Below are 12,321 nucleotides of genomic sequence, written 5' to 3' on the forward strand. Positions count from 1 at the left end.
AGAGTGTGGCCGTGTGACCCAGGAACTGGGCTCTGGTTTTGTAGAATTTTCCTTCATTTACATTCCCATGTCACGCATGCTCTGGGCTGCTGTGTTGGACACACGGGTGTAGCCTGTGGGCACGGAGGCCTCCTCGGGGAACAAAGGACAGGCACCGAAGGCCTGGGGCACAGAGAGGGCTGACGGAGAAGGACCTGGAGGGCGTCCGGGCTGGCGCTAGACACGGATCTAATTTCCACTCTAGAAAGTTCTCTACGGGGCAGGATCATCCTTGCTGTCTCTTGGGTCCAATTTAAACCTGGGCCAGAAATTCCTGCCCTAATAGGGGAACAAAAGCTACTGGTGTCAAGAAGGCAGCAGTTAGGGTCTCGGACTCGGGCTCAGGCACAGCCCTCAGTGTGGGCCATGCAGGCCAGTCCCTCTGGGGTCCTGGGGCTGTCCCCCACTTCACGGGGGAGGCTGTGACGGAGGACCAGCCTGGGCAGGCAGGGCTGGGGGCAGACACAGGGCTGCCATCCCTCTTAGCAGCCCGCCTCTTGGGTCCTTCAGTCGCAGGACTCAGCCCGTGTGCAGCTCCCAGCCGCCCTCTCAGGGGTGCCCCATCCGTCCACCTGTGCGCCCCCCGCCACTTCCTGAGTCGTCCACCACCACCACCACCACCACCACCACTACTATTGCTGCTGCTGCTTCCTCTTCTTCTAAAGATTTTATTTATTTATGTGACAGAGAGAGACACAGCAAGAGGGAACACAAGCAGGGGGAGAGGGGGAGGGAGAAGCCGGCTTCCGCTGAGCAGGGAGCCCGATGCGGGGCTCGATCCCAGGACCCGAGCCAAAGTCAGACATTTAATGACTGAGCCACCCAGGTGCCCCACTTCTTCTTTTTAAGATTTTATCTATCTGTTTTCGGGAGCATGAGCACAGGTTGGGGGAGGGGCCGAGGGAGGGACAGAATCTCAAGCTGACTCTGTGCTGAGCCCACAGCCCGACATGGGGCTCGATCTCACCGACCTGAGATCATGACCTGAGCCGAAACCCAGAGTCGGAGGCTTAACCAAGTGAGCCGCCCAGGTGCCCCCTTTATTCATTCACAGCTTAATCCAGGTATATTGGTTAATGCCCAGGCACTGCTTTTGTCCCTGGGACACTGGACCACTCAGAGCAGCTTCTGCCCTTCAGGGCTGAAACCCTCTCGTGGGAGATGGACAGGAAGCCGGTGACGCGTGCTATCCGCCCAGGAGGCGACAGACACCATGAAGACAGATAAAGCCGGAGGAGGGAGGGTCTCCTGGCCATGGGAATGTGCGCCAGGGGTGGACAGCGGCTCCCACAGGGCGGACCCGCGGCGGGGAGGCTGGTCGGGGTGGATGGCAGGCCGAGCCTGCGGACAGCACTCTTGTTCCGGGAGGGCTCAGTGACGAACGCCGGGGTTGGGGGTGTCCCTGGGCTTGCAGCACGTGCCCCGTGAGGGCAGGCGGTGGCCAACACCACACCAGGAGGGGTGGGACTGGCAGGGTCTGCTGCCAGGGCCCTGAGGGCAGGAAGGAGGCCCTGTGACACAGCGGCACCCGGAGTACCTTTGGCCAAGCTGTGATGCCCTGGCAGGGCTCCGACTTCGAGGCGAGCTTCCTGGTGGCGGCTGTGTGGGGGTGCTGGACGGCGTCTGTCCCACTCACCCCCACCACCCCCAACCCCAGCGATGTTTCTGCTCATCTGTGTCCCTGGGACCCCGTGGCCCCACTCCTTCCCCACAGCCCTCAGAGCCAGCCGGTGGCCATTGCCCGTGGCAGGCTGTAAGTACCGGCCCACGGCAGGCCCCGTGGGGGAGGTTGCCTGTGGGCCAGGACTTTGGGAGCCCAGAGGGCCCTCGGTTGTCACCTCAGCTCTGCAGCGCGGCCACCTGTGGCGCTCATTCCAGGTGGTTTCACCCTAACATCAGTGGAGTTGAGGCAGAGAAGCTGCTCCTGTCCAGGGGCCAGCACGGGAGCTTCCTGGTGAGACCCAGCAAGAGCTGCCGGGGGAGCTTCACGCTGTCCGTCAGGTGGGTCACGGTGGCGCTGTAGCCATGTGTGTTTAGGCCTGAGGCTCTGCCCTCAGCGGGGGGGACAGAGGATCAGTCTTCCCTGTCTTCCCAGAAGGATGTTGGGCATTTTCCTGGAAGTGAGGGTGCCCGCTCAGGATGAGACACCCAAGAATCTGTGTTTTGTGTGGGGTGGGGAGCCAAGGGATGGCAAGGGTGGGTGGAAATCTGGCCTTCCAGACCAGGTGGCTTCCGGACGGGAGGGAATCACTTAGAAGGGCTTGGGAAGGGCTCAGAGAGTAAGGAGCGAGCAGGACCTCCCTCCCACCCTCCGAGGGGTCTGCTCTTGTGGCCGGGGGGCCTCTATGGCTGCCCTTAGGGCCCCATGTCCTGGGGACGCTGCCCACCAGGGGTCAGGCTGGAAGCCCTGAAAGGCCCTTGTGTGGGGAGAAGGAACGGAGAGGGGCTGCGGCAGCCGGACTGGTGGGGGCCCCAGACGGGTCGGCGTCAGTCGGTGAGGAGAGGCCGTCTGGGGAGGGGCTTCCCATCGGTCTCTAGATCTCTCTGCCACACCTGAGGCAGCAGGTGCGACTGACGTTAGCTCTCACGCTGCAGGGACTGCCGTCCTTCCCTGGGGCTTTCCTGGTAGCTTCCCTGAGGCCTGGTCATCAGGAGCCCCCAGGCAGGCCACCTGGGGTGAGGCGGAGCCCATCGCGGAGGGCTGCTCCGGCGTCTGCCTCCAGGCCAAGGGAGAGTAGGCCTTGGGTTGCGAGCCCAGTCCTGACTTTGCTGGGGAGCAGGTGGGACGCCCGCCACCCCGGGTGGGACTCACACACTGGCTGGATGGGGAAGGGCCTGGCCCCGGCTGTTCCTGGCAGGGAGCAGCACAGGCAGAGACATCAGCACAGGAAGCTTAGGGACTGTTCTGGAAGCTGCAGGTGGTGATGGGAAGAAAGGATTGGTGGGAGCAGCCCCCCCCACGGCGGTGACTAGGGCACCTGCCCCCCAAGACGGTGACTAGGGCACCTGCCCCCCCACGGCGGTGACTAGGACACCTGCCCCCCCACACACATGGCGGTGACTAGGGCACCTGCCCCCCCACAGCAGTGACTAGGGCACCTGTCTTCCAGGCGCCACAATGAGGTGGCCCACATCAATGTCCAGAACACGGGCGACTACTACGATCTCTACGGAGGGGAGAAGTTCGCCACGCTGGCCGAGCTGGTGCACCACTACACAGGCCAGCGTGGGGGGCTGCTCCGTGAGCACAGCGGGGCCCCCGTAGAGCTCCAGCAGCCACTGGGCTACCAGAACCCTGTCTCTGAGCGGTGAGCGGCAGCTCCACGTGTGCGAGTGTCCGTGTCTGCAGAGCATGGCCTCTGGGTCTCCTTTGCCCTCCGTGGCCAGGGTCAGGCTTGGGCACAGCTGCAGCCAAGCTGAGGGAGCGTCCTGCAGGACCCCCTCCCCAGGGCCTCTAGGTTCCTCTAGGTCCTCTGGGTCCACGGCACTGGCCACAGGGGTGGAAGCGTGCCGCTGGCGAAAGTGAGCCCTGCAGCCAGCGTGGCGCCCGCGCTCTGGCCTGGTGACTCCGGTGAGCCCTGCCCTCCGGCCTCAGCTTTCATCGTGCTGAGACCTGAAGAAGCCGCCCCTTCCCCGGGCGGGATTGTGGTGGGGTGGTCTGAGGTGGCCCCATCTCTCCTTGCTGGGGACCAGACTGCCATCTGGTGGCCACACTCAGCCCTGCGGGGCTCACCTGTCTTGCCTCTGGCCTGCCTGCTCCTCGGCCGGGGGAGAGTCAGAGAGCTGGGCAGGGCTCCCTGAGGTGGGCCTGAGTGAAGGTACGGCCTGGGTCCTTGAGATCTGGTGGGTCCGTCTGTCTCCCTCTGTGTCTGTGTCTTGTCTTGGAGGCTTCTGGCTGCATGTGGATCTGTGTCTCCTCACCCAGCCAGGCCCCGGCCCCCCGTCTCACCAGGGCTCCCCCTCAACCCCCACCACCCTGGGCCAGGTGGTACCATGGACACCTGTCTGGCAAGGAGGCTGAGCAGCTGCTGATGGAAAAAGGACGTCTGGGCACCTTCCTGGTGCAGGAAAGTCGGAGCCATCCTGGGGACTTCATGCTCTCTGTGCTCACACCGAGGCCTGAGAAGGCCGACCTCCAGCCGCGGGTCACACACACCATGATCCACTTCCAGGTGGGGCATGGCAGCAGGGACAGGGGTGTGGCTGGGGGAGGGGGTGGGCAGTGGCCGGGCCCCTCACTGCGGTCCCCACAGCCAGACGGGAAGTATGACGTGGGAGGTGGGGTCCAGTTCGACTCCCTCACTGACCTGGTGGAGCACTGCAGGAAGAACCCGATGGTGAAGAAGTCGGGGACGGTGGTGCAGCTCAAGCAGGTTTGCCCGGAGGCACGTGACCCTTGGGATCCAGAGTGAACTTTGTCCCTGGGGTGGGGACGGCCCAAGAGACCACGGGATCAGGGAAGAGGGTGCTAGGCAGTGCTGGGGCAGGGTGGCCTCAGGGAAACAGTGTGGGGTCTGCCCCCTGGGGTCTGCTGGACCCTGCTAAGTGTGGACGCAGCACTCTCCTGGCCAGCCCCTCAAAGCCACGAGGATCAACGCCGCAAGCATCGAGAGCCGAGTGCAAGAGCTCAGCGGACCCACTGATGCCAGCGGGAAGGCCAAGCAGGGCTTCTGGGAAGAATTTGAGGTGCCCGCCCCCTATGCCATAGACTCCCATCCTTTGGGGCTTGGGCGAGGGCCAGCAGGGGGGTGAGGCTTAGGGGAGGAAGGATGGTCTCCAAAGGCTCTGAGAAGGGTGGGACCACAGGCTGATGCCTCCGTGCCACCTCCCCCAACCAGATGCTGCAGCAGCAGGGATGTCGGCTCCTGTACCCCCGGAAGGAGGGGCAGAGGCTGGAGAACTTGCCCAAGAATCGCTACAAGAACATCCTTCCCTGTGAGGGCCAGGCAGGGGCCATGCCGGGGAGACAGGGCTCTGTCCTGTGCGGGGCCCATCTGGCAAGCAGGGGCCCCAGGGAGGTGGAGGCAGGGGGTTGTGCCCCTCCACTGGTGTGACTTTTCCTTTTCGCATTCAAGGCCCCTTCCTCCCTCATCTCGCTCACCCCGGGGTCCACAGGCAAAGAGGTGGGTGAGGTTGCTTCTTCCCTCCATCTCCCCTGGAGACCTGAGCAGCAGCTTTCCCTTCCCAGTTGATACCACCCGCGTCACTCTGCGTGATGCGGACGACACTGTGCCCGGAGCCGACTACATCAACGCCAACTACGTCAGGGTGGGTGTACGAGAGGCCAGCTGCGCGCATGGCCTGGTGAGGCTCCGCTAGGACATCTTGAGCCGTGTCTGGCCACACACCGGTCACCCTCTCCCCCTCTTATAAACCTGGAGCTCCCGATGGCAGGCCCAAGAAGATCCAGGTGCCTGTGATCCGTGGACCCTGGCAGGACACTAGGCAGTGTTGGGAGAGGGGCTGTATCGGTTTCCAGTGTGTCCTCAGAGTGGGCTGGCCGAAATCCTGGTCCCCGGCTCCCCCCTAGCCTAGGGCAGGAGGAGCCACGTGTGAGCCAGCTGGTGCTGCTTTGCACGTCATTTGCATACATGTGCACTGTCCTCTGGCACTTTAAATCCTGGAAACTGTGGACACACCCACCCTTACAGAGCGATCCGGAGAAGACAGCTCACGGACCGGGCAAGGTGTACATCGCCACCCAGGGCTGTCTGCAAAGCACAGTGGCTGCCTTCTGGGCAATGGTGCACCAGGAGAACACGCGGGTCATTGTCATGGCCACGAGGGAGGTGGAGCGAGGCAGGGTAGGAGCTCGGGCTTGACAGCCTCCTCCCCACCATGTGCTCATGTGGACCTGTGCTGGTGGCTGGCCCAGCCTCGCTTCTCCTTCAGCCTTTGGGATGCTGGGGGCAGTATGTGGGCATGTGTGTTGTGAGGGGGACTCTGGAAAGCCCGTGTGTGCATGTGCAGCACCAGGGCACCAGGCACAGGTGCTGGCGGTCCTGTAGCACAGCTGATGTAATGCATCCCCCCAGAACAAATGCTTCTGGTACTGGCCCGAGCTGCAGGGCAGCCAAGAATACGGCCGTGTGCGTATTTCCAACTTGGCAGAGTACCAAGCCCAGGACTACTGCGTGCGGGAACTGCAGGTGTGGCGGCCAGATCAGGTGAGCCCAGAAGGCCACAAGACATGAGGGGCCAGAGTCACAGTAGGAAGTCCCCAGGTCTGAGCTGCAGACGCCGCTTCCCCACCCCAACGTGGCTCCACCCAGTCCCCCTGGCCGACTGCATGTCCCTGGAAGGCAGCTATGCTCACCACTATACCACCAACGCTGCACGACTGCATGTCCCTGAACCCAGTGGGCACAGGCCCTACCAGGGCTCTGCTGGGCAGTGCTCACAGGCAGGTCCCATTCTCAACCCCAGGTCGCAGGTCCCAGTTGCCTGGCCCCAGGGTGGCTCACGCCCCCATGGTCCCTCCCTCCCCGGTCTCTCCCTGAGCCACCTCAGTAGAGTCAAGGGGCCGGTGGTACCTGTCTCTGTGGCAGCAACAGATTCCTTCCGACCCCCACACCCACCCTCCGTCCCGTCTCCCTACCTGCGGACCCTGCAGGCCCCTCACAATTGGCTCTTCTCAAATAGAGGTCATGGTCCGCTTCACCCGCTGCTCCCCCTTCCTCTTCCCAGGGGCCTGAGCCTGGGGCTGTCCCAACCTCAGAATCCCACATTTCTCTCCCGTCCCCTCTGCTCGGCCTTGACCCCGCTGGTCACTCCTGGCAGACCCTGCCTACCTCCTTCCCGGTCCTGCCCTGTGCCCCTCTCACCCTGGGGCTCACAGCGGCTCCACTCTGGCCCTGCGGCCTGGCCCTGCGGCCTGGCCCCACGGCCTGGCCCCACCTGGGAACTTGCCCAGACCCGCCCGGGGGACGCTCACCCGCCCTCCCCGCCCAGGAAGAGCCGCGGCGCACAGTGAAGCACTACCAGTACTTCAGCTGGCCAGACCACGGGGTCCCCGCCGAGCCCTCGGGCGTCCTCGGCTTCCTGGATGAGGTGAACAGGGCCCAGAGCAGCATGCCGGGGGCTGGACCCGTGGTGGTGCACTGCAGGTGCGACCGGAGACAGGGTAGGCGGGCAGGGCAGGTGCAACCCGGAGCAGGCCACGGCCTCCTCCCGTAAACTAGCCACAGACCGACCGGGGGTCGGTCCCCACAGCGCCGGCATCGGACGCACCGGCACCATCATCGTGATTGACGTCTTGGTGGACCTCATCCGCAGGCGGGCTGAGCCGCCCCGGCCCCCCGCTCCTCGCGCCTAGCCCCTCCCCGTGCCCCGGCCCCGCCCCTCGCGCCTAGCCTCCGCTCCGCCCTAAGCTTCCGGTCCCGCCCCTGGCCCCTCCCCGTGCCTCGGCCCCGCCCCGAACCTCCGGTCCCGCCCCTCGCGCCTAGCCCCGGTCGTGCCCGGCCCCCCGCCCGCGCTAGCCCCGCCCCGTGCTCCCGGCCCTGAGCGCGCCCGTGCCCAGGTCTGCACTGCGACATCGACGTGCCCAGGACGATCCAGCTGGTGCGGCGGCAGCGCTCGGGGATGGTGCAGACCGAGGCGCAGTACAAGTTCGTGTACCTGGCGCTGCAGCGGCACATCCAGGCCGAGCAGCTGCGCCTGCGCGAGCAGGTGGGGGCGGGGCCCGGCGGGGCGGGGCGGGGCGGGGCCGACGGCGAAGTGGAGCGGGCGTGGGGGGCTGCGGCGACACCCCCGGGTGACCGACGGCCCCTCGTCGCAGCGCCGGCCGCCGGAGGAGCCCTCCTACCGGAACGTGGGCCTCGGGTCGGCGGACGCCGGCTGCAACGCTGCCCCCGTGTCGTCTCGGGCGCCGGCGGCGTGAGTGGGGTCGTCGGGGAGCGGGGCCGGGCCGGGGTCCCGGGGGGGGGGAGGGGGCGCGCGGGACGGGATCCCGCGAGGGCGCCGACCGAGCCCTGTCTCCGCCCGCAGGACCCCGGAGGCCCCTGGCGGCGACTCCGAGAACCTGCGGGGCCCCGCGCGGTGAGGGTGCCCCGGTGGGGGCCGGAGCCGCGCGGCAGGGGGAGGGCCCGCTGGGCCGGGGCGCTCCTCGGAAGGACTGTGTTTAGGGCAGCGCAGACCGCAGCTTCTCCCCGCGTCTCCCCCAGCCCTCAGACCCTCCGAACGCGGCCTGGACGCCTAGAAATGGGCAGGGGCAGTGGGGAGACCCGAACGCCCTGCCCTTTCCGGGGCTCCCAGGTGACAGGGGAGCGGGAGGGCCTCAGGGCTGTGGTGTGTCTCCCGGTGTGGGAGGCCACCAGTCACCGCCTGCACCGCGCAGTGACCCCCTGTGACCCCGTGTGTGCCACATGTTTGTCGTGCGTGGCCAGTCTGTGCTTGACCTGACTGGGGCCATCATCGGGGCTTGCCTGCCCTACCCGCGGCCTCAGCACCCACCTCCGCTTCAGAGCTGCCCACTGCGCGGGTGCACGTGAGATGCTCCTGAAGCACATGTGCGACTTCGTGTGCCGGGTGAGGCTCACGTGCGGGCATGACCCGTGTGTGACCGCTGGGGCACCACTGGCGTGTTGTCTGTGCTCCTCCCATCCCGGATGGCCCTGTGGCTTTGTGGGACCCTCAATAAAATGACTTGGTCTCAGGTCTGTGTCTTTGTTAGGATCTGGAGGCCCAGCTTCCCCCCGGGGGTGGGGGGGTGTCTCCCTGGGCAGCCTCCCCAGCCCAGCCCGGCCCAGCCCGGCCCAGCCCGGCCCAGCTGGTTGGAGCAGGAAGTACTGGGCTTCCGGGTCAGGCGCAAGGACGCTGCGGCCAGAACCCGCCTGGCCCCCCTTCCCCGTGCTAACTGGTGGTGCGGGAGCCCGGGGCGGGCGGTGGGCGATTGTAGAAGCCCGCGGGCGTGGCAGTGGGGGTTGACAGAGACTCCTGCCCGTACCTCGAGCCCCTGCACTTGGCCCCTGCAGGGTGTGCTGGAGGACACCCTGGTGGTCACCACTTCTGCTTCTGTGCTTCCTTAGGCCTTGGTCCGCGCGGGCAGTGGGTCCCTGGGTTCCGTGGCCCTTCTGTCAGGACTCTCAGCAGGTCTGAGGAGTCCTGACTTCTTGGGGGGGGTGTCCAGCTGGGGAGTGTTGGAGGAGGGGTCTGGACCGTGCTGAGGCCCTGCCCCTTCCGGCCCATCCCACTCTGCCCCAGGTGCCCATCTTGGGGGGGGGGCTCGAGTTCTGGGAGAGGGACTGCTCCAGCCTATCCACAGCCCACAGGGGACAGGAGTTGGACACCCTAGAACCTGGGGACTCTCTGCCCTAGGGGCTGCCAGGATTTCGACCCGGTGGGCGTGTCCGTGCTTTTCTGGAGGGAGAGGGTCCGTGGCTGGGGAGGAGGGCACACCGAGTGAGGACCCCTTACCAAATGTGGATACAAAATAATTTATTTAAAAATGTACAGTTCTGGATGGGCCCTGGAGGACTGGGTCCCCCTGGTCAGAGGGCAGGAATAGCTCCCTCACCCAGTGGAAGGGGCCAGCCCTGCCTGGGGAAGAGGTCTGGGGAAGGAGCTGTGGGTGAAATGTGAAAATAGAATAGAAATGGGGAGCGCCCTCCCTCAGCAAAGGGCCGCGAGTGCAGGTGATTCACAGTGTGTGAGGAGCCGTCCGGCTCTCTGTGATGGGGTAGGAAGGTGGTCTCTGGCACCCAGGGGGGTCTATGATTCCTGGGAGCTTCAGAGACCCCTTTGTCCGTCCATCCGGATCGAGCCACACAGCATAGGGGGGCGGTGAGCTGAATGGGATACGGGGTCCTCATAGACCTTGGGGCCTCTCTGGGGCGCTGGGTCTCAAAGCTGCCGCACCTGGGACCAGAGCCGAGGTTGGGGGACCCACAGCCAGAGCTGGGGCCAGGGCGGCCAAGCCTAGTTGTCGGCCAGGGGTCCAGGAGAGAAGGCGGCGGTGGCAGCGGTGGCAGGCGGCCGGGGGAGGCAGCGCAAATTGCCGGTCTTGAGTGCGCACTGCACGGGCCAGAGCACCACACAGAAGAGCACCAGCAGCAGGGCAGTGACCAGTGCCACCCGCCTCCAGTCCCTGCAGCGCACCCAGCAGCGGGCCAGGCGGCCCCGGGGGCGGGCAGGGCGCGGGGCGGGCGGGGGCGCAGTGGGTTCTGCGGGCTTGCTCAGGCTCACATCCACGCACACGAAGCCAGGCGCCGGGAGGCCAGGGGTGGCGGGCGGCGGGCGGCAGCAGAGCTTAGTGCCCTCCAGCCACACGGGCTCCTCCCGCCGCAGGTGTGCCGCCATCCTGGCCTGCAGCTGGCGGCTGGTGCGCAGCGCGGGGGCCCCGGCAGCCGGCATCGCCGTGGGCTGCCGGCAGAAGGGGCAGGGCACAGCCTCACCGCCGGGCCGGCCTGTGGGCTGGGCGGCCGCCAGCCGTGCCAGGCACTCCAGGCAGAAGACGTGTGTGCAGGAGAGCTCCTTGGGCGTCTTGAAGATGTTGTCATAGCCCGAGAAGCAGATGGAGCACTCCAGTGGGGAGGCCGCCTTCTCCGAGCCAGGGGTGCTGGGGGACCTGGGCACAGGGGCCATGGGGCTGGTGCGACCAGGGGCTGGCACGGCCGTATGCCACACTTGCCGGCCCGACGACATGACTCTGAGCTGGGGGACAGAAGGAGAGCACCGTGAGTTAGGGCAGGCTACCCCTTTGCCACACAGTCTGCTCTCGCCCTGTGTGTCTCTTGCGCAGCACCAGCCACAGAGCTCTCTAGAAGGACACTGTCCACCTGTGGGCACCTCCAGAAAGTCCTCCCTGCGCCAGCGTCACGGTCTTTCTGCTCAAGTTGTAACCCTGCCGTCCCTCACCTCCTCTCGTGCTAAGACAGGGTGAGCATCCGGGACGAGGGGAGGCCCCAAGCCTGGCCAAGGGTCTTAGACTGGAGGCCGCGCACACAAGGCTGTCGTGCTGACCGCTCAGTGGACACCTCCTGCTGGGTCTGTCCTACCTAGCAGTGCCACCCGGGCATAAATACAGTGGATGGCATGGCCCACGATAGTTGCTGCTGACCTCTGGGCTCTGCCAGGCTGTGCCGGCCACAGGATACACAACAGCCGCAGTACAAAAACAGCAGCTCAGAGATGGGGACGACTCAGCCAGGGTCACCTTGCCAAGGGGTCGGAGGGTGGCGGCTCTGGGTCGGATGAAGTGGTTTTGAACACGGATCCCAGCACAGGCACCTGACGTGGTGGATACACACCCAGTTCTCTGGCCACTGTTGGGGGGGGGCACGCCTGGCTGGCTGAGGGTCAGGACTCTGGGGGCCAGGGTGAGCTGGCCAGCTGCAGGAAGTCGAGGAGGGTGGGGGCCAGTGTCCCAAGGAGGGTTTGTTTCCCAGCCTCGCCTGAACCTGTAGGGCCAGCTTGTCTGGCTGGTGATGAGGGCTTTCTGCTGGCCCTCAGGACCCAGAATACACCTCAGCCCGAGGAGCCAGAGGTGGAGGAGCCGAGCCGTCCTCTGGGATGACCCACCACCCTGCAGGGTCCCACAGGGACACAGCTGCCATTCTGCTGATACGCTTCCCGTTTCCCCGGGGGACCCTGCCTCTGTCTCCCTGGCAAGGCTCAGGTGACCTGCCTGCTGACCAGGGCCCTGTCCAGCCCTGCCTCTTGGCCTGCCACATGGGTCTTGCCTAGAGGAGGACAGGTAAGGAGGACCGTGGACAGACCCCATGAAGCCCAGAGGGACCCCCCGAGGTGACCCTGACCCTATCTTGCTAGTCAGTCCAGGTGGGCGATGACTTGTGGTGAAGCGTTGGGTAGGTTCGGGTGTTGCTGTGTGATGACTCTGACCACCATGAGTCACAGTGACATCACTGTGATGTCACGAGTGCTCCCAGCATTGCAACACGACATGTCACCCCATTTGGGAACAGTGGTGGCCGCAGGCTAGGCAGCAGCCTCAACATAGTCGGCGGCGGGGACCACAGGCTAACCCCCTCCAGGCCCGTGTGCCCCACACAACCAGCCCCTGGGCACTGAGGTCTCAGCCCTCCTCGGAGGCAAGCCCCCACTCCCCGAGCCTGTACAAGTGAGAGGCGAGTGCTGGCTGAGCCTTACCTGGGGGCTGGGGGTTGTCAGCAAGGCCTGAGCATGGTCCTCGAGGCTGGGCACCACCAGGCTGTGAGGCTCTGAGCGCTGCTGTCCAGCAGGAGCTGCTTTGCCCCCTCCTCCCGGCTGGCTGCCAGTCGCTGTCCTTCCTGGTGGCACTGGTCTGGCAGGTGTGCCCTCTGCTCT

At 65.7% G+C, this 12,321-nt stretch overlaps 2 protein-coding genes across 2 annotated transcripts; one reads left to right on the forward strand and one right to left on the reverse strand.

Annotated features, from left to right (window-relative positions):
* Positions 1-962: 962 nt before the first annotated feature.
* LOC101688002 (tyrosine-protein phosphatase non-receptor type 11) lies at positions 963-8,692 on the forward strand. The gene is made up of 14 exons (XM_045063467.1): positions 963-1,792; positions 1,918-2,040; positions 3,150-3,347; positions 4,025-4,211; positions 4,293-4,412; positions 4,612-4,725; positions 4,878-4,974; positions 5,228-5,307; positions 5,691-5,843; positions 6,075-6,206; positions 6,991-7,145; positions 7,252-7,707; positions 7,817-7,914; positions 8,026-8,692. The coding sequence occupies exons 1-12, from the start codon at positions 1,593-1,595 to the stop codon at positions 7,352-7,354; spliced, it is 1,662 nt and encodes a 553-aa protein (XP_044919402.1). The 5' UTR covers positions 963-1,592; the 3' UTR covers positions 7,355-7,707; positions 7,817-7,914; positions 8,026-8,692.
* Positions 8,693-9,457: 765 nt separating this feature from the next.
* RNF223 (ring finger protein 223) lies at positions 9,458-10,680 on the reverse strand. The gene has a single exon (XM_004781294.3). The coding sequence runs from the start codon at positions 10,678-10,680 to the stop codon at positions 9,955-9,957; it is 726 nt and encodes a 241-aa protein (XP_004781351.1). The 3' UTR covers positions 9,458-9,954.
* Between the last annotated feature and the right edge of the window lie 1,641 nt (positions 10,681-12,321).

This window comes from Mustela putorius, unplaced genomic scaffold, assembly GCF_011764305.1.
Source record: "Mustela putorius furo isolate JIRA1106 unplaced genomic scaffold, ASM1176430v1.1 tig00003853_pilon_pilon_pilon, whole genome shotgun sequence".
In the NCBI taxonomy this organism is placed as follows: Eukaryota; Metazoa; Chordata; class Mammalia; order Carnivora; family Mustelidae; genus Mustela; species Mustela putorius.